This window comes from Macaca fascicularis, chromosome 10 (assembly GCF_037993035.2).
Source record: "Macaca fascicularis isolate 582-1 chromosome 10, T2T-MFA8v1.1".
NCBI classification, from domain to species: Eukaryota; Metazoa; Chordata; class Mammalia; order Primates; family Cercopithecidae; genus Macaca; species Macaca fascicularis.
This window is the reverse complement of record NC_088384.1, coordinates 104,710,796-104,734,923: the sequence shown is the minus strand read 5'-3', so window position 1 is coordinate 104,734,923 and position 24,128 is coordinate 104,710,796. Positions and strand designations below refer to the sequence as shown.

At 52.2% G+C, this 24,128-nt stretch overlaps 1 protein-coding gene across 5 annotated transcripts in view; it reads left to right on the top strand.

Annotated features, from left to right (window-relative positions):
• The window catches only part of PREX1 (phosphatidylinositol-3,4,5-trisphosphate dependent Rac exchange factor 1), a 205,360-nt gene that overhangs the window by 162,004 nt on the left and 19,228 nt on the right, over positions 1-24,128 (top strand). For all 5 annotated transcript variants that reach the window (XM_005569681.4, XM_074005510.1, XM_065523273.2 and 2 more), the window contains 13 exons: positions 1,543-1,615; positions 7,050-7,192; positions 8,836-8,928; positions 9,867-10,015; positions 11,656-11,741; positions 13,527-13,663; positions 14,323-14,443; positions 15,456-15,643; positions 16,036-16,197; positions 16,884-17,094; positions 17,514-17,790; positions 21,101-21,307; positions 22,654-22,742. In XM_005569681.4, the coding sequence (XP_005569738.3) occupies positions 1,543-1,615; positions 7,050-7,192; positions 8,836-8,928; positions 9,867-10,015; positions 11,656-11,741; positions 13,527-13,663; positions 14,323-14,443; positions 15,456-15,643; positions 16,036-16,197; positions 16,884-17,094; positions 17,514-17,790; positions 21,101-21,307; positions 22,654-22,742 (1,936 nt within the window). The remainder of the gene's footprint in view (positions 1-1,542; positions 1,616-7,049; positions 7,193-8,835; positions 8,929-9,866; positions 10,016-11,655; positions 11,742-13,526; positions 13,664-14,322; positions 14,444-15,455; positions 15,644-16,035; positions 16,198-16,883; positions 17,095-17,513; positions 17,791-21,100; positions 21,308-22,653; positions 22,743-24,128) is intronic.

Below are 24,128 nucleotides of genomic sequence, written 5' to 3'. Positions count from 1 at the left end.
GGCCTCAGCCTGACCTAGGAGGGCCGCAAACCTTGATCGACTGCCCCACCAAGATGATATCCCACCTGGGAGAGTTGGCCCCAAAGGCCAAACCTGCAGGGTCCAGCACATGGGCCGTGCCTGTTCATTCTTCATGTTTCAGGTTGGATGTCACTTCCTTGGGGAAGTCCTGAGATGAGTCAGATCACCTTGGTTCAGATTGAATCAGTTTGGAATATTTTCATTTGCCAGGATAACAAACCCAACTGAACAGTGGCTTACACAGACGCCATCTATCAGGAAGCATGGAGCTAGATGGTTCCAGGGCTGGTGTATGGGCTCAGTAGCAGACAGAAGAACCTTCCGTTCTTCACCCCACCATCCTCAGCATCTCAGCAGTGTCACTATCTTGCTTATCAGGGAGCCACTGCAGCCCCCAGCATCACTTCCTCATACGACTTCATCCCAGGCAGGGAGGGGTGGTGCTGCTTTTCCCTTTTACCTGGAGAGTGGGGGAAGGTGTTTTTCAGAAGCCCCTGGTAGGCTTCCCCAGTTGTCTTATTAACTGGTGCTTGGTCAGTTAGCAATTGAACTTGATTTCTAGTATTAGAGACACAATTATGGAGGCTGAGCCTAATTAGAGTTTGTGTTTCTGTGGCATGAGAGAAGTCCAGAGGTGGGTGGTTTTTGCTGCCAGAGTGTCTCCTGATATCTTTGGGGACCACACTCTGTGTGTCTTTCTGCTCTGCCTTCCTTAGTGAGTTTCCAGCCACCAGGGCGCCTTGTAGTCTAAAGTGACTGCAAGAATTCCAGCCATCACATCTTTGTTCCAGGCAGGAGGAAGAGAAAGAAAGGGCCAGGGACAAGGGGTTTTGCCAGAGCATCCCACCAGTGATTTCTGCTTATAGCTCATTGGCCACCTGTAGCTGCAAGGGAGGCTGGAGATGGATGAGGGCCTCCCATTCTCAGGGAGGAATGGGAAAGGTGTTGCTAGGCAACCAACATTGTCTGCCACTTAAAATCTCCGTGTTTTCTTTGCGGTGTTGATCACAGTACAATAAAATAGTCTTGTTTGGAGTTAATAATCACAAACGGGGCCGGATGTGGTGACTCAAGCCTGTAATCCCAGCACTTTGGGAGGCCAAGGTGGACGGATCACGAGGTCAGGAGATCAAAACCATTCTGGCTAACACGGTGAAATACCATCTCTACTAAAAAATACAAAAAATTAGCCAGGCGTGGTGGTGGGCGCCTGTAGTCCCAGCTACTCGGGAGGCTGAAGCAGGAGAATGGCGTGAACCTGGGAGGCGGAGCTTGCAGTGAGCTGAGATTGCACCACTGCACTCCAGCCTGGGCGACAGAGCGAGACTCTGTCTCAAAAATAATAATAATAATAAAAAAAAAAATCACAAACATGTTTTGGGGTTACTGCAGTAAACAAAACAGACAAACCCTGGCCCTCATGGAGCCTAGTTTCTTGGGTGGTCGTGGGCTTCTCGCTGGCCGTGCATGGCCTCTCGGATACTGCCCACCTAACAACCACCCCTTCTTGTTCCATTCCAGGGAGACTGCCAGACTCGGGAGGAGGCAGTGGCGCTCGGCGTGGGTCTGTGCAACAATGGCTTCATGCACCACGGTAACCGCCCCCACCTGCAGCCCAGCCCCCGGGACCTTGTTCCCTGGAGCTGATGGTTTTGGGGAGTACGGGAGGACTGAAGCCAGGTCTATGGCTCTCTAGACCCCCGGGGGTTTGGGGTGGCTCACGAATCCCACCTCCCTCCCCTTCTCGTTCTGAACCGATTGAGAAATGGTTTCTGGTGTCCACTGGGGACCAAAATGGCTGGAAGGACATGGGCTAGATTTGAAGTCCAATCCATGGATTTCCTGTGCCCTTCTTCCTGGGTGGGATGTGGCCTTCCAGGGTAGACAGCGAGGCCAGATGAGGCAGGCCTGGCCCGAAGGCCTCCGTGGGGAAGGAGGAGCTGTGCCCCTGTGGGACAGTGGGCAGGTGGGTTGTGAATGTGAGAGGCAGGAAGCCCTTCCTGGGATGTCTGCCTCTTTCCCCAGCCTCCTCCCTCAGATAAGTGGCCTTTCTTTCCACTGGGAGAGAGGCAGGTATTGTGGAGTGGGTTCTGAGATGTTCCTGAAGCAGGAAGGTGGCAAGAAGGAGGACGAAGTGGCTCCATGGACACTGGTTTAAATTACAACAAAAGTTAGTGTTCTGTGTGCCTGGGCTCTTTCTAGACACTTCACGTATATTTATTAGTTTAATACTTACAGCAACCCTTTGATACGGGTATTAACATCCTCCCCATTTTATAGATGAGGGGATAGAAGCTCAGATAGTTAAGAAACTTTCTCAAGGTTACATGGCAAGTAGAAGCCAGGATTAGAAGCAAAGCTATCTGGAGCCAGGATTAGAACTCAGGCTGTCTGGAGCCGGGATTAGAACCCAGGTCATCTGGCTTTACAGGCTACACACTCAACTGCTGTGCTATGTAGCATCTCCCCTTGAGGGCCCTGGGGGAGTCCTGAGTCTCCTGTCCTTTCAGCAGGACAGGTAAACCTTTAACCCCTGCCAAGGTGCCATTTTCCTGTTTCTAGAACATTCCTCAGAGCCTTTGCACTTGCAGTTTCTCTTGCCAGGGTGCCCTGCCTGCCTCATCCCTGCAGGTGACTCAGTGTTTCTGCTCAGTCAGCTCCTCCCCGGTGAGGGCCTCCCCACAACCCTGGCTAAAATAGTTCCTCCCCGCCATCACTCTGCTCCTAGCTCGGATTCTCTCTCTCCGTCTTTTTTTTTTTAGACGGAGTCTCGCTCTGTCGCCCGGGCTGGAGTGCAGTGGTGCGATCTCGGCTCACTGCAAGCTCTGCCTCCTGGGTTCATGCCATTCTTCTGCCTCAGCCTCCCAAGTAGCTGGGACTACAGGCGCCCTCCACCATGCCTGGCTAATTTTTTGGATTTTTTAGTAGAGATGGGGTTTCACCGTGTTAGCCAGGATGGTCTCGATCTCCTGACCTCGTGATCTGCCCGCCTTGGCCTCCCAAAGTGCTGGGATTACAGGCGTAAGCCACCACGCCCGGCCGGATTCTCTTTTTTTTAAGGGGCTGTTCTCTCCCTGTTAGGCGAATCCTATCCCTCCTTTCTGTCTTTGTTCATTCTGACATCATGTGTGGTGTCTTTGGTGTTCCAGGCACCGTGCCAGGCTCTGGGAGCAGAGTGATGACCAGGACAGATAACAGTCCTGTGTGTGTGTGTGTGTGTGTGTGTGTGTGCGCGCGCACGCACATGCATGTGCATGTAGTGTGTGCAGGGGAAGGAAACAGGGATGCCAGCGAGGAGGTGGTCATGATAGTCCAGGAGAAGGAGGATATGGTTGGGATCTGGTGGTTGCAAGGGGTTAGAAGTGGTCAGATTCAGAAAACCCTGAGCCACAGGAAGGCCTTTTGGCCATTTCTCCTTTCTGATGTTGGCTTTTTTAGTTCTAACTCAGAGATCTACAAACTCTGTCACAGCTGCTTAACTGTAAGCACAAAAGCAGCTACAGACAGTATGTAACAAATGGGCATGGTTCTGTGCCAATAAAACTTTATTTAGAAAAGCCGGTGGTGAGCCATAGTTTGTTTTTTGAGACAAAGTCTCAAAATCTCTCGCTTTTGTCACCCAGGCTGGAGTGCAATGGCGTGATCTCGGCTCACCGCAACCTCTGTCTCCTGGGTTCAAGTGATTCTCCTGCCTCAGCCTCCTGAGTAGCTAGGATTACAGGCATGGGCCACCACACCCAGCCGGGCCATAGTTTTTTGAGCCCTGGTTGGCCTGCTGGATTTACGGTTCCCTTGGCAGAGTGAGCCACGTGCTGGAGAGCTGAGAGGCCTTTGGGTCTATCCCCTGCCTTGTGGCCAGCAGGTCCCTGACTCAACTGACTCCCAATAGGCCCATGTGTCTCTCTGGGTCTCAGTTTCTCCAGTTTTCCATTGGAGGCCTTGCATTCCCCTCCTCTGCACTCAGCATGCCTAGTGTTCTGTGGGAATAGGACTCACTCTTTAGCTTTCAGTTTCCCCAGCTGAGGTGGGCAGGGCAGGGCCAGTGTGGACGGCTGAGGGCATTTTCACGCATCTACCTCATCTCACCAAAGTCCTTCATTCCCAGAAGCCGCTCTGTTTCCCTCGGGGCCCTCTGACAGCCCCGAGCCTCCCTCCAGTCAGCTGGGCACAACCTCTCATTTGTGGGTGAGGGTAATTAGGGGGTCCTCCCCAGCTGCTATTCCAGGAAGGCTGCTGGCTGTGGACATTCTGCTGGGTGGTGACTCCCAGGCAATCCTGATGTCCTCAAGGCCTCTGAGGGAGAGAAATTGCAGGGCGTGACCCTGCTCCTCTGTTCCCTGCCACGAACTCAAAAATAGGCTAAAATAGGAAAGGGCCAATTCCAGGGTTGTGCCTTCAGCAAAATACAGGGTGAGGTGCAGGATGGGCGACAGGGAGGGGCCTCTGTGGCACCTTTTGAGGCACCTCGAACTGGGGCCGAACTGAGCCCACAGACCATAAGGTATTCCCACCTTAGGGCTGGCGTGGGGTCCGGCCCTCTTGCTTTAGGCACATATGGGGAAACTGAGGCTTGCTATTTAATCTCCACAGCCACCCCAGCATGTTGGTCCTGTTATTATTCTTGTAGATGAGGAAACTGAGGCTCGGAGAGGCTAAAGGGCATGAAGACAGGAAGGGGCTGAGCAGGGATTTGAACCCAGATCTGAGAGTATCCTATAAAGCCGGACCAGCAGCCTTGAGGGAAAGGTATTGAGGTCGGTAGCTCGCTTGGCTGAGCTTGTGGACTTGAGGGATTCCACGCTGTTTTCCACAAATATTTTGGTCAATATGCAACATTGCAATTCTTCCTCCCACTCCTGGAATCTTCTAACTTAATGTTTATAGTGGAGTCGAAGCCAGCGGTCCCCTGGGGCCTGGCTCCCCAGCTCTGGGGAAAGTGGCAATTTGTGTGTCTGTTTTCTTAAAAAGGTAACAGGAGTGGCCTGAGAAAGGGGCTCACAAACAGGTAGAGTTCCAGGTGAAATGTCCCGGAGAACTAAGGAGAAAGAAACGCCCCCGGCTGCTTTCCACTGAGTCACCACATCCAGAAAAAGCCTCTGTCTTCAGGGACAAGGGGGATGTCTCATGGCTAAGGCAGCTGGTTTCCCTTGTTTCAGGCACCCACTGGTCTCCGACAGCTGCCTTTACCTCTCCGAGCCTTGATTTCCACCTTTGTGCACTGTTTATACTCAACCCTGCCTCATCTAACAGGCCTGGCTGGGCAGTGTGGGGAGAGGAGGAGGAGAAGAAGGAGGCTCGATGAGAGCCCTTTTGCTGCCTACTGCCTGCTGGCTCTGTGACCTAGGGGCCTGAGTCTTAGTCTCCCCGTCTATGAAAGGGGCACAGCAATTCTTTCCTTGTCCAAGGAGTGGATGAACTTGGCATGCCTCCCCAGTGTGCCTGGCGCTGGGAGGTGCCTAGTTAAGTTGTGAGTTACAGAGATCAGATCACCAATTGGTTGATACTGGTTATTTTTATTCATTTTCCTGGCTTGTCCTAGAAAGGTGTGTGTGTGTGTGTGTGTGTGTGTGTGTGTGTGTGTATACACATAATATATATATTATATATAATATACATGCTATATATTATACATATATAAAATATATATATGTATATATTTTTTGAGATGGAGTTTCACTCTTGTTGCCCATGCTGGAGTGCAATGGCGTGATCTCAGCTCACTGCAACCTCCACCTCCTGGGTTCAAGCAGTTCTCCTGCCTCAGCCTCCCAAGTAGCTGGGATTACAGGCATATGCCACCACGCCTAGCTAATTTTGTATTTTTAGTAGAGACAGGGTTTCCTTCATGTTGGTCAGGCTGGTCTCAGACTCCCGACCTCGCGTAATCTGCCTGCCTTGGCCTCTCAAAGTGCTGGGATTACAGGCGGAGCCACCGTGCCTGGTCAGGGTCAGTATATTTTTGTATGTAAAGGGCCACTTAGTAACAATTTAGGCTTTGTGGGCCATACAGCTTCTGTCACAGTATTCAGCTTTGTCCTTGTGGCTCAAAAGCAGTCACAGATAATGTAAGTACAAATACAAATAGCTGTAGCTGTGTGCCAATAAAACTTTATTCATAAGACCAGGTAGTGGAGCAGATTTGGCGTGTGGGGACTGAGTTTGCCAACTTTTGGTCTAAAGTGTCTCAGCATCATTTCATTCTGAGAGGTCTGAGTGCCTTTTCACAAATTGCTGCTCATTGGAGTTTGCTTATGTTAACTGACTGTTCATATCCTTTGCCCATTTATCTGTGAGCTTCTGGGCTTTTTCTGGTTGATTTGTTAGAGGTTTTATATGTTCTAGGTATTTATTCCTATTGGTTTTGGACACTATAGTTATCTTCACATCTGCCATCTACCTATGGAGTTGTTATCGAATGGAGGTCCTTAATTTTAGTCTAGTACAAGAGGGTCTTATACACAGACTTCTTTTCTTTTCTAGGACAAAGATGTCATCCTATTTTTTAGTTTTGTTAGCTTTAGTTTTACTGTTCATATGTAGGTCTTTAATCCATTAGGAGTTTATTGTTGTATATGGTGTGAGGTAGGGATTCAATTTCCTCCCCCTGGGCAAGTCAGTTTTCCATGCATCATCTGCAGAATACCCTGTGATCATGTATCATCATTACAGACTAAGTTCCTGCAAACACTTAGTCCTCTTATGTGATTTCTATTTCCTTCAACTGGTTATTGATCTGTTTCTACTGCAGTTCCACACTGTGTTTGTTACTATGGCTTTGTAACATATTAATATCTTTTTATAGCAGGGGAGGCAAGTTCAGACTTTTCAAGAGAAGTCAGAAAGCCAGATCACTTTGTGAAATATCCTAATATGTTAGTGTTGGCATTTGATTCCATTTTAATAGAATAGTGTTTGCCAAACCAAACGTGTCCATGGCCTAGTTCCAGCCTGTGCCTGCCAGTTGGCAAACATGGCTGAAACTTTCCCATGTGAATCTGACCACTGAGTGCACATCTGTGGATCTGCAGTGCTGGAGAAGAGCGAGTTCAGGGATGAGTCCCAGTACTTCCGCTTCCATGCTGACGAGGAGATGGAGGGGACCAGCAGCAAGAACAAACAGCTTCGCAATGACTTCAAGCTGGTGGAGAACATTCTGGCCAAGCGCCTGCTGGTAGGAGCACAGCTGAGCTGCTGTCCCTTCCTTGCCAGAGCCCCCTGCAGGCATGGGAGCTGGGTGACCTTCTGGCTATGCACAGAGAAGGGGGCTCAGTTTGGAGTACCAGAATAGGTGGATTCTAGGTGTTAGGGGGCAACTCTGCAAAGAGGCCAGGCTGCATCACTGGCTGAGACTACCCTCCTAACAAAAGAGATTGGGCTTTCAGGTCTCCCTTCCTGTTCTCTTGCCTCTCCTGTCCCCTCCCCGTACATTGTATAGAGAGGTTGGCCTCCTGAAGCAACTCATCCCGCATACCCCACAGCAGCCCCCATCTTAACACGTGGCCTGCGGCAGGCAGTCAAGACAGACGCTTAGAGAAGTTAGGTCTCTGGCCACTGCCAGGATTGGAGCTGAAACCTGACTCATATGAAGATGGCTCCATTAACTTCTATCCCATAGTACTGCAGGGACTGCTGTTCCCTCTGATTTCATTCCTCTCACTGTAAAGTCCCCCAGTGCTTCCTGTCACACTTAGGATAAAATTCAACCCCTCCCCTCCCCTTCCCTCTTTCCTCTTTCCCTCTCTTCCTGCTTTCTTCCTTTCTCTTCTTTTCTCTTTTCTTTTCTTCTTTCTCTCTGTCTCTCTTGTGCCCTTCTTCCCTCCCTCCCTCCCTCCCTCCCTTCCTTCCCTTTCTTTCTCCCCTCCCCTTTCTTTCTCCCCTCCCCTCCCCTCCATTCCCCTCTCTCCCCTCCCCTCTCTCCTCTCTCCTCTCCTCCACCTCCCCAGTAGCTAGGACAACAGGCCTGCGCCACCACACCCAGCTAATTTTTGTATTTTTTATAAAGACAGGGTTTTGCTATGTTGCCCAGTCTAGTCTTGAACTCCTGGGATCAAGTGATCAACCTATCTTGGCCTCCCAAAGTGCTGGGATTACAAGCATGAGCCATTGTGGCTGGCCCTTTTCTTACTCTCCAGTGCCTTGGGGCCTCCCTTTGTATGTGTTGTGCCTGCTGCCTGGAGCATGTTCCTCCACTCTTTATGAAGTTTTGTTTTTCATTTCTTTCAGGCCTCAGCTCCAATAGCACCTCCTCTGCCTGCTTGCCATGCCCTATCCCATTAAGTGCTTTAATTGCAACTACACTCCCTGCATCACATCCTATGTTTCTTTGTTTATTCGTTTATAGTCTGCCTCCCCCACTAAGCAGGGCTGGGCCTGTTTGTCTTGTTCTAGATGGTGTCTCCAGCATCCATGAGAACTGCCTGGCCCATGTGATGGGCAGCGTCTCAGTCAATCTCTGTTGACAGAATGAGTGCCTTTCCCTGTATCCCTCCCACTGAGAAACCCCCAGACCTGTTTCCAGCATGCCTGCCATCCTGCCCTCGAGTGGGACCGCTGCTCCCTAAATTCCCTAACTCCACGTTCTTGGTGGCTGGACACCTTTGGATCTGTGTGATTCGTTAAGCCAGTGGCATGCACAGAGTGAGCACCGGCTCTGTGCCAGGTGCTGTTTGCATTTTGCTCTGTCTTGCCTGGCCTGGATCCAGCTGCTTCCCTACTAGACCTGGGACAAGGTCATGGTCCTGTGGGGGCCATGGTGGGGCTGGCTGCAGGCCCGCCTCGCTCCCCAACCGGGTTCCTTTTGTCCTGGGCCCCCAGATCCTGCCCCAGGAGGAGGACTATGGCTTCGACATCGAGGAGAAGAACAAAGCTGTGGTGGTGAAGACCGTCCAGAGAGGCTCGCTGGCTGAGGTGAGGCCCTCGGGGGTGCTGGCAGGGAACGTGTGCAGGTGGCAGGGCGGAGTGTCTGTCTTCACTGTCCTTGAGGCAGCCAAGCCCAGGAGATTCTAGAATGATCGCTGGCTCCTCTTCTCTTACTGCCCACATGGATAAACTGAGTCTATTACCTACTGTCTGTAGTGGCTGCAGGAGCTGGGAGTGAGTGCAGAGGCCCAGGGCCCTGGTGTGTTCCACCACTGCCCTCTGCTGGATGCTGTGGGGAGGTACAGCAAAAAAGCAGGTTTCTCAGTTTTCTGCAACAAGTCACAGAGGCTCGAATAAGATAAGCCTGTTGCTGTCCTGTGCAAAGCCTAGAGGAGGATAGGTTAGGAGGGTGAGGGTGTGGCTGACCAAGGATTCAGCCCTGGGGCCTTCCAACTTCTCCTGGGGCGTGTGGAGGTGGGTGGGGGAGATGCACCTGCCGTGCTGGCTGGAGCCCAGCTTGCCCCTGTGGCAATTAGGAATGCTTTGGGCTGCAAGTAGCCACATACCCATGGCCGGAGCGGCTGAGCTGACCTTGCCAGTGATGTCAGCGGTTGGAAGGAGGTGGTTGTGAATCTTGGTTCAGGTCAGCATGTCTTCATGTTTCTTGGCCAGGCCCTCACAGACACAAGGTGGCCACCCTGGTGTGACTCGTGTCCCCACACAACAGGGTCAGGCCCCAGCAGAGTTTCCCCTCAGAAGGAACACCTTTCCCAGCTGCCTTCCCATGAGCTTCCCTTTGTGGCTCGTGAGGCAGAACCAGGTCCCTTGTGCCCCTCAACTGCTTACCACAGACAGCACACAGTCACCCAGTCCTGCCGGATCCCTTGGGCCAGCACCTTTCTGCCGAACACATTTGAGCTTCCTTGGTGAAGAGGGAAGGAGCTTAGTGACCAGTGTGCACGTCTGTCCCCGCCACCCCTGCCCAGGTGGCCGGCCTGCAGGTGGGGAGGAAGATCTACTCCATCAATGAGGACCTGGTGTTCCTGCGGCCCTTTTCGGAGGTGGAGTCCATCCTCAACCAGTCCTTCTGCTCCCGCCGCCCTCTGCGCCTCCTGGTGGCCACTAAGGCCAAAGAGTGAGTATCCTGGGGCAGGGTGTCCAGCAGCCCTGCCTCTCAGGCTGAGTGGTGGCACTGTCCTGGTCCCCCATGGCTGGGACCCATTGCTAGAGGCACATGACGCAAGCTGAACATTCATTCAGCAGATGTTTATAGAGTGCCACTCTGTGCTGGTGACACTTTGGGCCCTGGGAATCCAGCCATGTGGGGATGCATGTAGTTCCTGCCATTCATAGATCTCAGATCTAGTTGCGGGAGGGAACAGGAGACAGACGATGTGCAGATAGAGAAATAAGACACACGCTGAGCCTGTGCTGGTGAGCGTGGTGCAGATAAGTTTCTATAAACCCGGGAAAGGGGCCAGAGTGTGCAGAGGGATGTTCGTCAGGGAGACTTCACTGCGAGTTGAGGTGAAGACCCGAAGCAGATCATAGGGGAGCCCAGGGGATTTCTGGATGAACAGAGCTCCAGGCAGGGGAAGCAGCCAGGGCAGAGGCCCTGAAGCGGGACTGTGTCTGGCACACTGGAGGAGCAGAAGGAAGCTGATGGAGCCGGAGCAGTGAGTGAGAGGGAGGGCTGGGCAGTGAGGTCTGTGGGGCAATGGGGTCCAGGCCCTGGAGGCTCCTGGCAAGGACCCATGGGGAGTCATTGGAAGCTTCTGATTGAAGTCCTGTGGCTGCAAGTGGAGCTCAGATTGTCAGGGGCAAAGGTGGCACTGGGGGGAGCTGAGGAGGCGGTGGCTCAGCAGAGTGCACCAGCAGGGGCAAGAGGAGCAGAGCCATGCTAGGGGTAGGTACCGGGAAGCAAAGCATTTTCTCTTTGAAAAATTATGCATCTGAGTTTTCACTTCTCCCTTTTATTTAAGACAGATCTTCTCTTGTCAGGAGGCATGGAAAGTTTTAAATACAATTATTTGAGTAAAAAGGCGAGCTGACTTAGGGAAAATATGGTTGATAGATGGGTTGGTATGTGGAAGTGGCAGAAAGCACCAAGGTGGACTGTGTCTGCTTAAAGCCGTGGAAACACCTGGGTTCGAGAGCAGGCTCCCAGCTCGGCTTTATCTGCAGGGGCGAATGGGAGGGACAATTGTGCAGCACAGGGTTGGAGACATGCCCTAGACGGGGATGTGGGCAGGGCACTGATGCTCCAGAAGCAGTGACACTCACTGCCCTCCCTGGTAGGTGCTGCCTCTCTGCTTTGGGGATTGATCCACAGAATGGCCCAGTCCTGCCTTCCTGGGGACTTGCGTGGGTGTTTCTCTAGGTTCGGCACCGAGATGTACCACCAGGTCATTTCACACCCTCCCACCTGCGAATCTTTAGCTATTGCCTGGCTGGAGTGGTGGTCCCACCTCCAAGGGCCTTAGGACAGGAGAACGATGGAGAAGGTGTGGGAGGATGGTCTGGAATTGCTGTGCGAGGACAGAAGCTCCAAGGGCAGGCCAGTGGGTTGTGCTTAATCAAGGATCCTGGTCAATCTGCCTGATTGACATTTCTCTCCATATTTGGGAGCTGGAAAGCCTGTGTTGCTACTACTATTTTGGGCTGAATTTTCCCAGTGTTTCCAAGGCAGAAACTCTCTGGGTCGGCCCCGGGATTATTGGGAGTGATGCCAGTTTTCTTCATGGCCTTTTTCCTTGCCTCTTCTACCTGGTGCAGGATCATCAAAATCCCTGACCAGCCGGACACACTGTGCTTCCAGATTCATGGAGCTGCCCCGCCGTACGTCTATGCTGTGGGGAGAGGTGAGTGGGAGCCTAGGGAGGGAGGGGAAAGGTGCAGGAGATGGTTGGTCTGTCTGTGTGGCAGGCGTTCAGAGCCTTCTGAACTCTAGGCTTCTGCCAGCCAATGTACCATCAGCACTTATTTTCTTGGCCTGATGCCAAGACTTGCAAACGCAAATGCCTCTTGGCGTCAGGCAGGCTACAGGTGGGTAGCGATCCCAGTGGAAGACAGTGGGGAGTGCTGGGGACTATGGCAAGGTGAAAAATACATGTTCACTCTGGAAGGAGCAGTGGCTCTTCAGCTGGAGCTCCTTATTGCCAGACTGCAATGGGAGCCCACTCTCCCCAGACCTGATTTTCTAAGAGAAGCCGGAAATGCAAATCTGGCGGCTCTGCCTCAATACTTCTGTGGCCAGATCCAGCCGAAAGGCCACCAGTTCAAGACCTCTGCTTTCTGCATTGCCTATTCCTTGTGTGCTATTAAGGGTGTCACTATGTCTTGGAGATGGAAGCAAGTAGGTCTATGATACTGGGCCCCCAAACTTTTCTGCACCTAAGTGCCTCCCTTTTTAAAGTTTAAACATACATTTTTCACTTGTGTGGTCATAGTTGTGGGTTTACTAGGCATTCATTAAGAAAATGCATACCATGACTAAAGGCTACTGAGAATTTGATAATATTTTAAAGTAGGTTTTCATTTTGTCCTTAAAGCAGTGATTCTCACCTTGGGGCAACTTCGCCTCCTCTCCAGAGGACATCGGCCCTGTCTGGAGACATTTTTGTTTGTCATAACTGGGGAGGGGGTGTTTCTGGCAGTTAGTGGGTAGACCAGGGATCCTGCTAACTATGCTGCAGTGCACAGGACAGCCCCGGAGAATCACACAGAATTATCTCACCCAAAACGTCAGCAGTGCCTTGGTGAGAAATCCTGCTTCAAAACATCTGCAGAGAGATTGATAATAGGTAGTAATAAGTGTTCATAGGCAAAGAAGGTGAAAAGAATAAAACAGGTGCTATTTCTTGAGCACTCACTGAGTGCCAGGCATGATGCTCCACGCTGCATGTTTTAACTCATCGGCTCTCCCCAGGACCCTCCGAGTAGGGGTTATGAGCGTTCCCATTTCACAGATGAGGAAGCCGAGCTCCAGAGAGTGAAGCTGGTTGCTGAAGGTTCCAGGGTCGGTCTGTGGCAGAGCCAGGGTTTGAAGCCACGCGAGTCCCCCGGGGCTGTACTTGGTACCACCACACCGTTCGGGCCTGGTATTGCCCCATGTCTGGGCAAAGGTTGGCATTTGTTTGCACTTCCAGACCTTTCACATGAACTAGAAAAAACCCTGGGTTCAAGACCTACGGTTTGGGGATTGTGGAGCAGCTGAAAAACCTTGCCCTTGGAGTGCGGTAGGCCTAGTTTGAATCCTGGCTTCTGGTCATTTGACCGAGAGAGCATGGCTTTGCCTCTCTAAGCCCGTCACCCTATCTGCCAAATGAGGCCGGTCCTGGCTCAGTAGCACAAGGCGGCTGCAGGACTTTAAAGGAGATGAGGCTCTAGAGTGAAACGGACCCGAATCGGATCCCATTTACCTTGCTGCGTGACCTTGGGCCAGCTACTACTTCTCTGAACCTCAGTTTCTTCTTCTGCAAAATGGGAATGTCAGTCCATTCTTTGCACTGGAGTGGGTCAGAGGGCGACTCTGGGGTGGGAGGGCTGGAGGCGGAGTCTTTGAGTGTGTCTTGTGGGGGAACAGTGTTCAGCGGGCTGCCTGTCCTTGCCTGGCATCCAGCCTCACGCTCTCCTGTTCCCCTTAGGCTCCGAGGCCATGGCTGCAGGGCTCTGTGCTGGTCAGTGCATTCTGAAGGTCAATGGCAGCAACGTGATGAACGACGGTGCCCCTGAGGTCCTGGATCACTTCCAGGCATTCCGGAGTCGGCGCGAAGAGGCCCTGGTGAGTCGACCAGCAGCTGGGGCCATCAGGGAAGTCCTGCTGGGTTGGGGTGGGCGGCTGAGGGCTGTCCTCTCTTCTCTGGAGAAAAACCTGCATGTGCCACTGGTTGTGAGTTGGGTGGGGCTGCTGACCCGACAGGGTGGAGCTGGGCCTGAACTCTGTGCTCCCGCTGCCTCCTTAAACCAGAGGAGCTGAGCCGTGATACCTGGGGGTCTCAGTTTTCACAGCTGTGAAATGGGTGTGACCAGACCCTCTCTCCTCACCACATAGGCATGTTGGGCACATCGTCAAGCGGATGGTGAAAGTGGATACTCCATTTGGTTGGGGGTCAGGGTTCTGGTGGAGGGCGAGATTCCCTCACTGATTCATTCACTGGCTCACTCAGTGTGTGTGTTTTGGGCACCTGCTGTGCACCAGGCACGTTTGTAGACCCTGGGGACACAGGAGAGACAACGCGTCTGCATCCATGGCCCTGCTTCATGTTGTCACATCCCCTGGCCTCTGTAGGGAGCGTAGACTGTGCACGGTGGGGGCTGAGTGTGACTGGTGGTCAGGGAGTTTCCAGAGCTCTGGAACCCAGGGGCAGTTTGCACCTCGGCCCCATCCCCTCCTCCTTACCTGCTGGCACCATGGCTGTCCCTGACTCTGGCTTCTGGCAGGGCCTGTACCAGTGGATATACCACACCCATGAGGATGCCCAGGAAGCACGAGCCAGCCAGGAGGCCGCCAGTGAGGACCCCAGTGGCGAGCAGGCCCAGGAGGAAGACCAACCTGACTCAGGTAACAGACGTGACATGGTGTGACGGGAGCTTCCAGAGGGACTGAGGCTCCAGAGGGGTTGGGTCCTCTCCTGTGTCCCCTCACCTCCTCTCCTCCCAGCCAGTCCACCTCCATGCCAGCAGGTTTGTTTTTTTTTCTTTTTGGAGACAGGGTCTGGCTCTGTCACCCAGATTGGAGCGTAGTGGTGTGACCATAGCTCACTGCAGCCCCGGCCGCCCAGGTTCCAGTGATCCTCCTACCTCAGCCTCCCGAGTAGCTGGGATCACAGGCGTGCCCCACCACACTTGACTAATTTTTTAATTTTTGGAACTTTTTTTTAGAGGTGAGGTCTCCCTATGTTGCCCAGGCTGGTCTCTAAATCCTGCGCTAAAGCGATCTTCTTGCCTTGGCCTCGCAAAATGCTGGGATTACAGGTGTGCACCACTGCACACGGTCGCGATGCCCGCGATGTTATGTCAGTTTCTGATGGCTGCTATAGCAAAGTGCCACAAACCCAGCAGCTTAAACAACACACAGTTACTACTTACAATTTTGGAGGTCAGAAGTCTGAGTCCCACTGGGCTGAAATGAAGGTGTCCACAGGGCTGTGGTCCTCCTTGGGGCTCTCGGGGAGAATCCGTTTCCTTGCTCGTTTCAGCTGCCTGGACCAAGCCACCATTATTTCTTACCAGGATGGTGGCAGTAGCCTGCTCACGGCTCTCCCTGTCCTGACTGACTCTCCTCCCAGGGGCTATTCCCCCAGATGAGAAGAGAACTTTCCGATGGCTCCCTCCATCTTCAGGGCCAGGCCTTTGATGGCTTGTGTATCTTGTCCAGACTGTCTCTCCAACACCTTCCATCACTTCCCCCTGCTCCTCCCTGCTCCGGCTACTCTGGCTGGATGTACTCCTGCCTCGGGGCCTTTGCACTTGCTGTTCCCACTGCCTGGAAGGCTTCCTCCAGAATCCTCCTGGCCTTGCCTTGCCTTCCTCCCTCTGATCTCTGCTCAGATGTCACCTCTTTTGGCTTCCAGCCTTCCCACTGCTGTCCCTGGGTCCCCGGCTGAGCCTGTGTGAGGACAGCCCCATGGTCAGCCTGACGGTGGACAACGTGCACCTGGAACACGGCGTGGTGTATGAGTACGTGAGCACGGCAGGCGTCAGGTGCCACGTGCTGGAGAAGATCGTAGAGCCCCGCGGCTGCTTCGGCCTCGCTGCCAAGGTCTCCTTGGGCACTGCCTGGCCCTGCCCTACCCTGGGGGATTGAAGCCGGTGTCTCTTATCAGAGGTTGGGAGAAGGAGTTGGGTGAGACACCTGAATCCCATTTCCTCAGGCTAAGCCTGGAGCCCTGAATTCTGGTCCTTGTCCTACCACTAGGTAGCGTGGGACTGTGGAGAGTGGCTTGTCCCTTTAGCCTCAGTTTACTCCTGTGCAATAAGGGCCAGCAGACCTGACTTCCTGGGGGGTATTATGAGTAGTACGGGAGTCACTGCGGGTGAACAGACCTGACTTCCTGGGGGATATTACGAGTAGTACAGGAGTCACTGCGGGTGAACCGCTTAAGATCTTCCTGGCACACAGGGAGTGCTCAGTAGCCGTTGACATTTCTGCAGATCCTCGAGGCCTTTGCTGCCGATGACAGTGTCTTTGTGGAGAACTGCGGGCGGCTCATGGCCCTGAGCAGCGCCATTGTGACCATGCCCCACTTTGAGTTCCGCAACATCTGCGACACCAAGCTGGAGAGCATCGGCCAGAGGATTGCCTGCTACCAGGAGGTGCCTGCCTGCTCCCTCCGGGGTCTCTGCCGCGGGTCCCAGACGTAGCATCTCAGTCTGGGATATTTGGGTTGTCAATGTCAAAGCCCAGCCCAACTCAGCTGAAACAAACAGGAGAATGTATGGTGTGCATTACTGAAAAGGACGGAGGTGAACTTATCACATCATAGCAGCGTGGCCTCTCTGCATCTCCTGGCTTCGTTTTCCTTTGTGTTGGGTTCACGCTCAGGCAGGCCCTTCTTGTGTGGTGGGGACACATTGGCCCTTGATAGCTCTAGCCTTAGTGAGCCCAGGAAAAAATGAACTCCGAGGGAGCTCTGTTGGCTTGGCTTAGGTCACGTGCCTCACCCGGTTCCAGTTGCCATAGGGATGGAGAGGCACGTTGACCCTGAACCTCATGAACTGAGGGTGGGGCAGAGACAATGCCTCAAGGATGGCTCAGGGGCAGCCAAAATGGAGCCATGCATGAGGTGGGCACCCGGAGGCCTGGGGTTCTTCCAGGCTTTCCCTGCAGTCTGGAGCCATGAAACACGGTCCAGGGGTTCCCCTTCTCATTTGGAGCTACTGGCATTGTGTCCCACTGTGAGGCATCTGGCCTAGGCCAGGATAAAGTGGGTACTGGGTGTGGGCTATTATTTCCAGATCCTGCCCTGTGACTCACGACTTTACGGCCTCCACTTTCTCAGTTTGCAGCCCAGCTGAAGAGCAGGGTCAGCCCACCCTTCAAACAAGCCCCCCTGGAGCCCCACCCGCTGTGTGGCCTGGACTTCTGCCCCACCAATTGCCACATCAACCTCATGGAAGTGTCCTACCCCAAGACCACCCCCTCAGTGGGCAGGTCCTTCAGCATCCGCTTTGGACGCAAACCCTCCCTCATCGGCCTTGACCCGGAGCAAGGTACCTGCGTGTGTCTGTTAGAAACTGTGTTCAGATGTTGCACTCCAGATACTTAAACAGAAACTTGTCTGAAGGTCAGCTGTCCAGGGCTGGAATGGTGGCTCCATGGTCATCAGGGATGACCTTCTCTGTGGGGCAGCAGCTCTAGATGTGGCTTTATGCCTCGTGGATGATGATGTCTGCTGGGATACCAGCCATCATGTCTGCATTGCAGGCAGCAAGAAGATCACAGTAGTTAAGAGCATATTAGCATCAGCCTGGAACATTCTTCTTGAAGTAACCAAATGGATTAAGAGTATTTAAAAGGGAAATTTTTCTCCTTCATTGGGATCCTTGAAATGGGTTTGTATTGTTCCGCCCAGAGGCCCCGTGGATGCTGGGGGCTGTTTTGCAGTGAGCTCTCCCTTCCTCCACTGTAGGCCACTTGAACCCCATGTCCTACACCCAGCACTGCATCACCACCATGGCTGCCCCCTCCTGGAAGTGCTTGCCTGCTGAAGAGGGTGATCCCCAAGGCCAGGGTCTCCACGATGGCAGCTTCGGGCCAGCCAGTGGGACCCTTGGCCAGGAAGACCGGGGCCTGAGCTTCCTGCTCAAGCAGGAGGACCGTGAGATCCAGGATGCCTACCTGCAGCTCTTCACCAAGCTGGATGTAGCCCTGAAGGAGATGAAGCAGTACGTCACCCAGATCAACAGGTGAGTGCTGGCCGGGGGTGTCCGGAGTACGCGGGGGCAAGTGTTTTCAGTCGTGGCCTTATTGACACGTGGGTAGCATCATTCTTTGTAGTGGCTGGTGGGAGGGGGACTGCTGTCCTGGACATTATATAGACTGTTTAGCAGTATCTTTGTCATCTATCCACTAGATGCCGGTAGCACCCCTCCCCCGATTGTGACAACCAAAAATGTCTTCAGACATTGCTAAATACTCCCTGCAGGGAAAATCATCCCTGACTGAGAACCACGGTACTAATGAAATACCATGGATGTAGGCAGCACTCATCAGCGAGGCTAAAACTGTCTGCTGAAAGATTCTGGGGGGAGCTTTATGATTTTAACATCACAGAAAGTGAGGACAAGCTGTCCTTTTGCTGCAATACACCAGGACACACACGCAGCCCCGCCCACGAGGCTCTTGCCCGCAGATACGGAGCTGTCATCTCACAGAGGCTCGAGGTCTCCCTACTCAGCTCTAGGATGTGGTGCAGAGGGTGGTTCATTGGCACCTTGGGGAGGCATCCGGCCGAATCCGGAGGGTGGGTGATTCTGTGTGGCAAATGACCTGGCTTCTTCAACGAATGATGGGGAAGCAGGTGTGGGGAAGAGGAACTGTTAGAGATGAAAGAGACTCGAGACGGACCCGCCAGATGCAGCGTCTGAACCTACTTAGGGATCTGTTTCTAGCTCGTCCATGTGAGGAGGCATTTTGAGACAATCAGGGATGTTTGTCCACAGACTGGGTGCTCGATGGTATTGAGGACTCCTCCATTCTCTTAGGCACAGTCGAGCAGTGTGGTCCTGTGTAAAACAGTGTCTCTCACCCTTGACACTGGTGACATTTGGGGCTGGATTATTCCTGGTTGGGGAGCTGTCCTGGGCGTCGGAGGATGTTCAGCAGCATCTGGGGTCTCTACCTACGAGATACTGGTAGCAAAATTCCTCTTTAGTTGAAGCAAGTAGCAGTGTCTTTGGACATAGCTAAAGGTTTCCTAGGGGGCAAAATTGCCCCCAGTTGAGAACCACATGTTTAAAAGGAAGTCTGTATGTATTAGAGACATCCGTGGAAGTAGGTATGGGGGAATTACATGCTATCTTGGACTTGTTTTAAACACTCCATTGAGCAGGGCACAGTGGCTCATGCCTGTAATTTCAGCACTTTGGGAAGCTGACTTGGAAGGATTGCTTGAGCCCAGGAGTTTGAGACCAGCCTGGGCAGCATAATGAAACCCTATCTCTCAAAAAAAATTCTAAAATTAGCCAGGTGTGGTGGCATACACCTGTTGTCCCAGCTCCTCAGGGTACTGGGACAGGATGACTCGAGCCCAGGAGATCGAGGCTGTAGTGATCCGTGATTGCACCACTGCACTCCAGCCTGGGTGAAAGAACGAGACCTTGTCTCAAAACAAAACAAAACAAAACAAGATGCTCCAGGGAAATAAAAAGTGATGGGGATAATGGAGGAAACAAGGTGGACCCTGAGTGGCTGTTGTTGAAGCTGCCTGTTGGATAGCTGGGTTCATCGTGTACTCTCTACTTTTGTGTATGATGGAAATGTTCCATGATAAGGGGAAAAAAGAATGTAGGCTCTGGAGCCAGGAGACCTGGGTTCAAATCCTGGCCCTGCTACTTATCCACTGTGCAAACTTAGGCAAGTCACTTAACCTCTCTGAGCCTTGGTTTCCTCGTTTGTCAAGTGAGGCTAATCATGCTACTGACTTTGTGGAGACATGGTGGGATTACATCCGGCCAGGACTTACTGATCACTGCTCACTTAGAAGGCACGAGACACTGTTCTTTTTTTTTTTTTTTTTTTTTGAGATGTTGTCTTGCTCTGTCACCAGGCTGGAGTACAGTGGTGTGATCTTCACTCACTGCAACCTCTGTCTCCCGGGTTCAAACGATTCTCCTGCCTCAGCCTCCTGAGTAGCTGGGACTACAGGCATGCACCACCACCCCTGGCTAGTTGTTCTATTTTTAGTAGAGATGAGGTTTCCCCATGTTGGCCAGGATGGTCTCGATCTCTTGACCTCGTGATCCACCTGCCTTGGCCTCCTGAAGTGCTGGGATTACAGATGTGAGCTACCGCGCCCAGCAGAGACACTGTTCTGAGTACTTTATCCAACTGTCACCCAGGCTAGAGTGTGATGGTGTGATCATATCTCACCACAGCCTCGAACTCCTGGGCTCAAGTGATCCTCCTGCCTCAACCTCCGAAGTAACTAGGACTACAAGTACATGCCACCATGCCTGGCTAATTTTTGTATTTCTTACAGAGAGGTAGTCTCACAGCTGGTATTGAAGTGTTGAGCTAAAGAGACCTTCCTGCCTCAGCCTCCCAAAGTGCTGGGATTACAGACGTGAGCCACTGGGCCTAGCCTGTTTACACGTTTTAGCTTCCTTAATTGTCACAGAAGCCTAAGATACAGATGCTGATATGATCCCATTTTACATATGAGGGAACTGAGTCTCCAAGAGTTTAAATAATTTGCTTTAGGTCTCTAAGCTAGGAAATGGTAATATTGGGATTTGAATCCGGGAGTTTAGCTAACTTCAAAACCTGTGCTCTTAACCATCACACCCTACAGTGGGGATTGATGAACTATGGCCCAGAGGCCCAGTCTAGACTTCGGCTTGTGGTTTTCTTTCTTTTCTTTTTTTTTTTTTTTGAGATGGAGTCTTGCTCTGTCTCCCAGGCTGGAATCCTGTGGTGCAATCTTGGTTAACTGGAACCTCTGCTTCCTGGGTTCAAGTGACTCTCCTACCTCAGCCTCCTGAGTAGCTGGGATTACAGGCACCCACCACCACACCCAGCTAATTTTTGTTTTTTAGTAGAGATGACGTTTCACCATGTTGACCAGGCTGGTCTCAAACTCCTGACCTCAGGTGATCAGCCTGCTTCGGCCTCCCAAAGTGCTGGGATTACAGGCGTGAGCCACTGCGCACAGCCAGCTGTTTTCATTTTTAAACAAGGTGTCATTGGAACACAGCCACGCCCATTTGCTTCCACACTGTCCAGGTCTTTCCCACTGCAACAGCAGGTTGAGTGGTTGTCATGAGACCATGCAGCCTATCGAGCTGGAAGGATTTGCTCCCAGGGTCTCTAGAGCAAAAGCTTCCTGGCCCACGTTCTGGGAGAGCCTTGTGTAGGTTGGCTGTGAAAGAACTTGCATGTCTCCCACCCCCAGCAGGAGGGCCAGTGCTCACACCTGCAGCTGCTGGTGGGATTTTCAGGAAAGTGACACAAAGGGCCACACCTGTATCTCTGACTTCAAGGTCTTTGCTCCCGTAGGCTGCTGTCCACCATCACAGAGCCCACCTCGGGTGGGTCCTGCGATGCGTCCTTGGCTGAGGAGGCCTCCTCCCTGCCCCTGGTCAGTGAAGAGAGCGAGATGGACAGGAGTGACCATGGAGGCATCAAGAAGGTGTGCTTCAAGGTGGCTGAGGAGGACCAGGAGGACTCAGGTCACGACACCATGAGTTACCGCGACTCCTACAGGTGGGTGTCACTGTCGGGGGGCTGGGGTTAGATGAAGATGTCCGCAGAGAGGTGAGGCCACAACGTGAGAATCAGTGGACACTTCCCAGGGTGCAGTGGGCTCAGGGTGCTGTTGCTCATAGCGTGGTTCTGGGGGATTATCTGAGCCCCCTGAAACCCAAAAACCCATTTAGGCTCCCCAGTCACAAAGCTGACATTTTAGGATCCGTCCTGCGTGGACCCATCTGTTCTGCCTCGGTGTCACCCCACACATGCTGACACGATGTTGTCAGGCTCAAGGGCAAGATTCCGTGGTGTGTTTGAAGACTCAGTGTGAGACGTGTGGTTTCTGAAACAAACACTATTTGTGTTTATTTGGTCCAAGGAGGAAGAACGCAGGTCTTTTCCCTCCTAACCTGAGAAGATCTAAATTTTCTACTGGTTAATTATAACAAGATCAGTGAGGTCCTAATTAGTGGGTTAAATAGACTAAAACTCAGATTCTTGTAGGAAGCCATATAATGGGTAGGTTTAATTCCTTCCTACAGATAAACAGACACTGTGGTCCCAGTGAATGGTGACCTCACATTTGCCCACGGTGGTTACAGTGGAATCTTAGAAGGGTGCTTCAGTGGGCATAAATCAGAACTGATACAGTTTGAGAAGACAGACTTTCCCCCCAGTTCTCCCAGTGTAGATGTTCTTTCGGTCGTCAAGGGATCTGCCTGACCCGCCGTTTCTGGCTTACCTGGTGTCTGTAGAATGAGATGCTCTGGCTGCTGCGGCACTGTGTGTCCTCAGAGCCTCATATCCATAGTCTCAGATTTCGCTGTCTCTCTGGGATTTCATTCTTACATTTTTGGGTCCTCCAGTTTTTCCTTTAATTTTCAAAAAGGTGAAGGAAAAAATGTCAGGATCGTGAGTTTTAATCTCCCACACCTTCCGAGTTCCTGGGCTGTAGCGAATCTGATCCAGTCAGTGTTGTCATGAGGTTTCCAGCCAGGCTGGGGGCTGGGGAGATGGAAGACAGAGCCATGTGGAATGGGCAGGTGTCTCAGGGCAAGGCTGTCCCTTGGGGACACTGGACAGAGTGACACCTGAGTGAAAAGGATTCACCATCCTCCTCCTATTTCTGTGTTTCTGTGCTAGAGCCTAGAAACGTTTCCCAGCCCGCAGGCAAGGAAAACCACCAGGCCGGCCTTCCCTGCCTTTGGGCCCCGGGACCGGTGCTCGATGCCCCCTCTGGGCTGTGTGCCCACCCGAGGGCCCAGGGATTTTGTCTACACTGTAGAAAGTGGGTTTCGGGTGCCAGGATCAGATGGCCTGAGCTCAGGGTGACTCAGCCCCTTCTCTGGGCCCCTTTGCAGCGAGTGTAACAGCAATCGGGACTCGGTCCTGTCCTACACCAGCGTAAGAAGTAACAGCTCCTACCTGGGCAGCGACGAGATGGGGTCTGGTGAGTGGAGCGGCAGCAGCCCGTGCTCAGGGAGAGAGGTTCCTCCCCATGAGATTTAGTTTTAGTTTATTTTATTATACTTTCCCTTGCGTTATGTTGTTTTGTATTTTATTTACATGGTCCTGTACTTGACTTCCTTCCATTCACTCATTCAGCAAGTATTTCTTGAGCCCGTATTATGTGCCAGGCGCTGGGAATGCGGCAGTGAATGAAACAAACATCTCAGCCCTCTTGGAGCTGATGTTCTCCGTGAATGTCATGGAGATGGAGCAAATAGAGGCATGCATGGTGCAATTCTGTATGCTTCATGTATGATGAGTGTTGTGATGAGTGAGCTGACAACTAAACAGGGTGACCTCATAGTTTATGTAAAAACAATATGTGTGCAAACCAAAAATCCAAACGACACGGAGCAGTTCAAAGAAGTATCTAAGCCCGGGCGCGGTGGCTCACGCCTGTAATCCCAGCGCTTTGGGAGGCCGAGGCTGGTGGATCATTTGAGGTCAGGAGTTTGAGACCAGCCTGGCCAACATGGTGAAACCCCGTCTCTACTAAAAATACAAAAATTAACTGGGTGTGTTGGTGCACGCCTGTAACGCCAGCTACCCGGGAGGCTGAGGCAGGAGAATCACTTGAACCTGGGAGAGGGAGGTTGCAGTGGGCTGAGATCGCGCCACTGCACTCCAGCCTAGGTGGCAGAGTGAGACTCCATCAAACAAGCAAACAAAGAAACAACAAAAAGAAGTCCATAAAAATGAATGAGAGTCTCATCATCTCCCCTGGAAATGACCCTCACCAGCATTTGGAGCTCATTGGTGGGGCCTGTGAATGCACAGATGAACAGGTGGGTGGATGGATGGACGGACAGACAGACAGAGACAATATTTTATAAATTAGATCATACTGTACTTACAACTTTTTAATTTTTATTTTTTTGAGACAGAGTCTCACTCTGTCGCCAGGCTGGAGTGCAGTGGCACAATCTCAGCTCACTGCAACCTCCGCCTCCCAGGTTCAAGTGATTCTCCTGCCTCAGCCTCCTGAGTAACTGGGACTGCAGGCGCCTGCCACCACATTCAGATAATTTTTATATTTTTAGTAGAGATGGGGTTTCACCATGTTGGCCAGAATGGTCTCGATCTCTTGACCTTGTGATCCACCTGCGCCAGCCTCCCAAATTGCTGGGATTAAAGGCGTTACTGAAAGCCTGAAATTGTTTTTTATTTTAGTCTTGTTTACTTCAGACTTCAAAGCAGTTCATTTTGCAAGTTGGGTTGTGTATCCACATGGTGCATAATTCAGAAGGCCCCAGAGGGTGCACGGTGACAAGTCTCCCCCAAAACCCTTGGTTCTCAGGCTGTCACTGCTGTTCCCACTGTCACTACA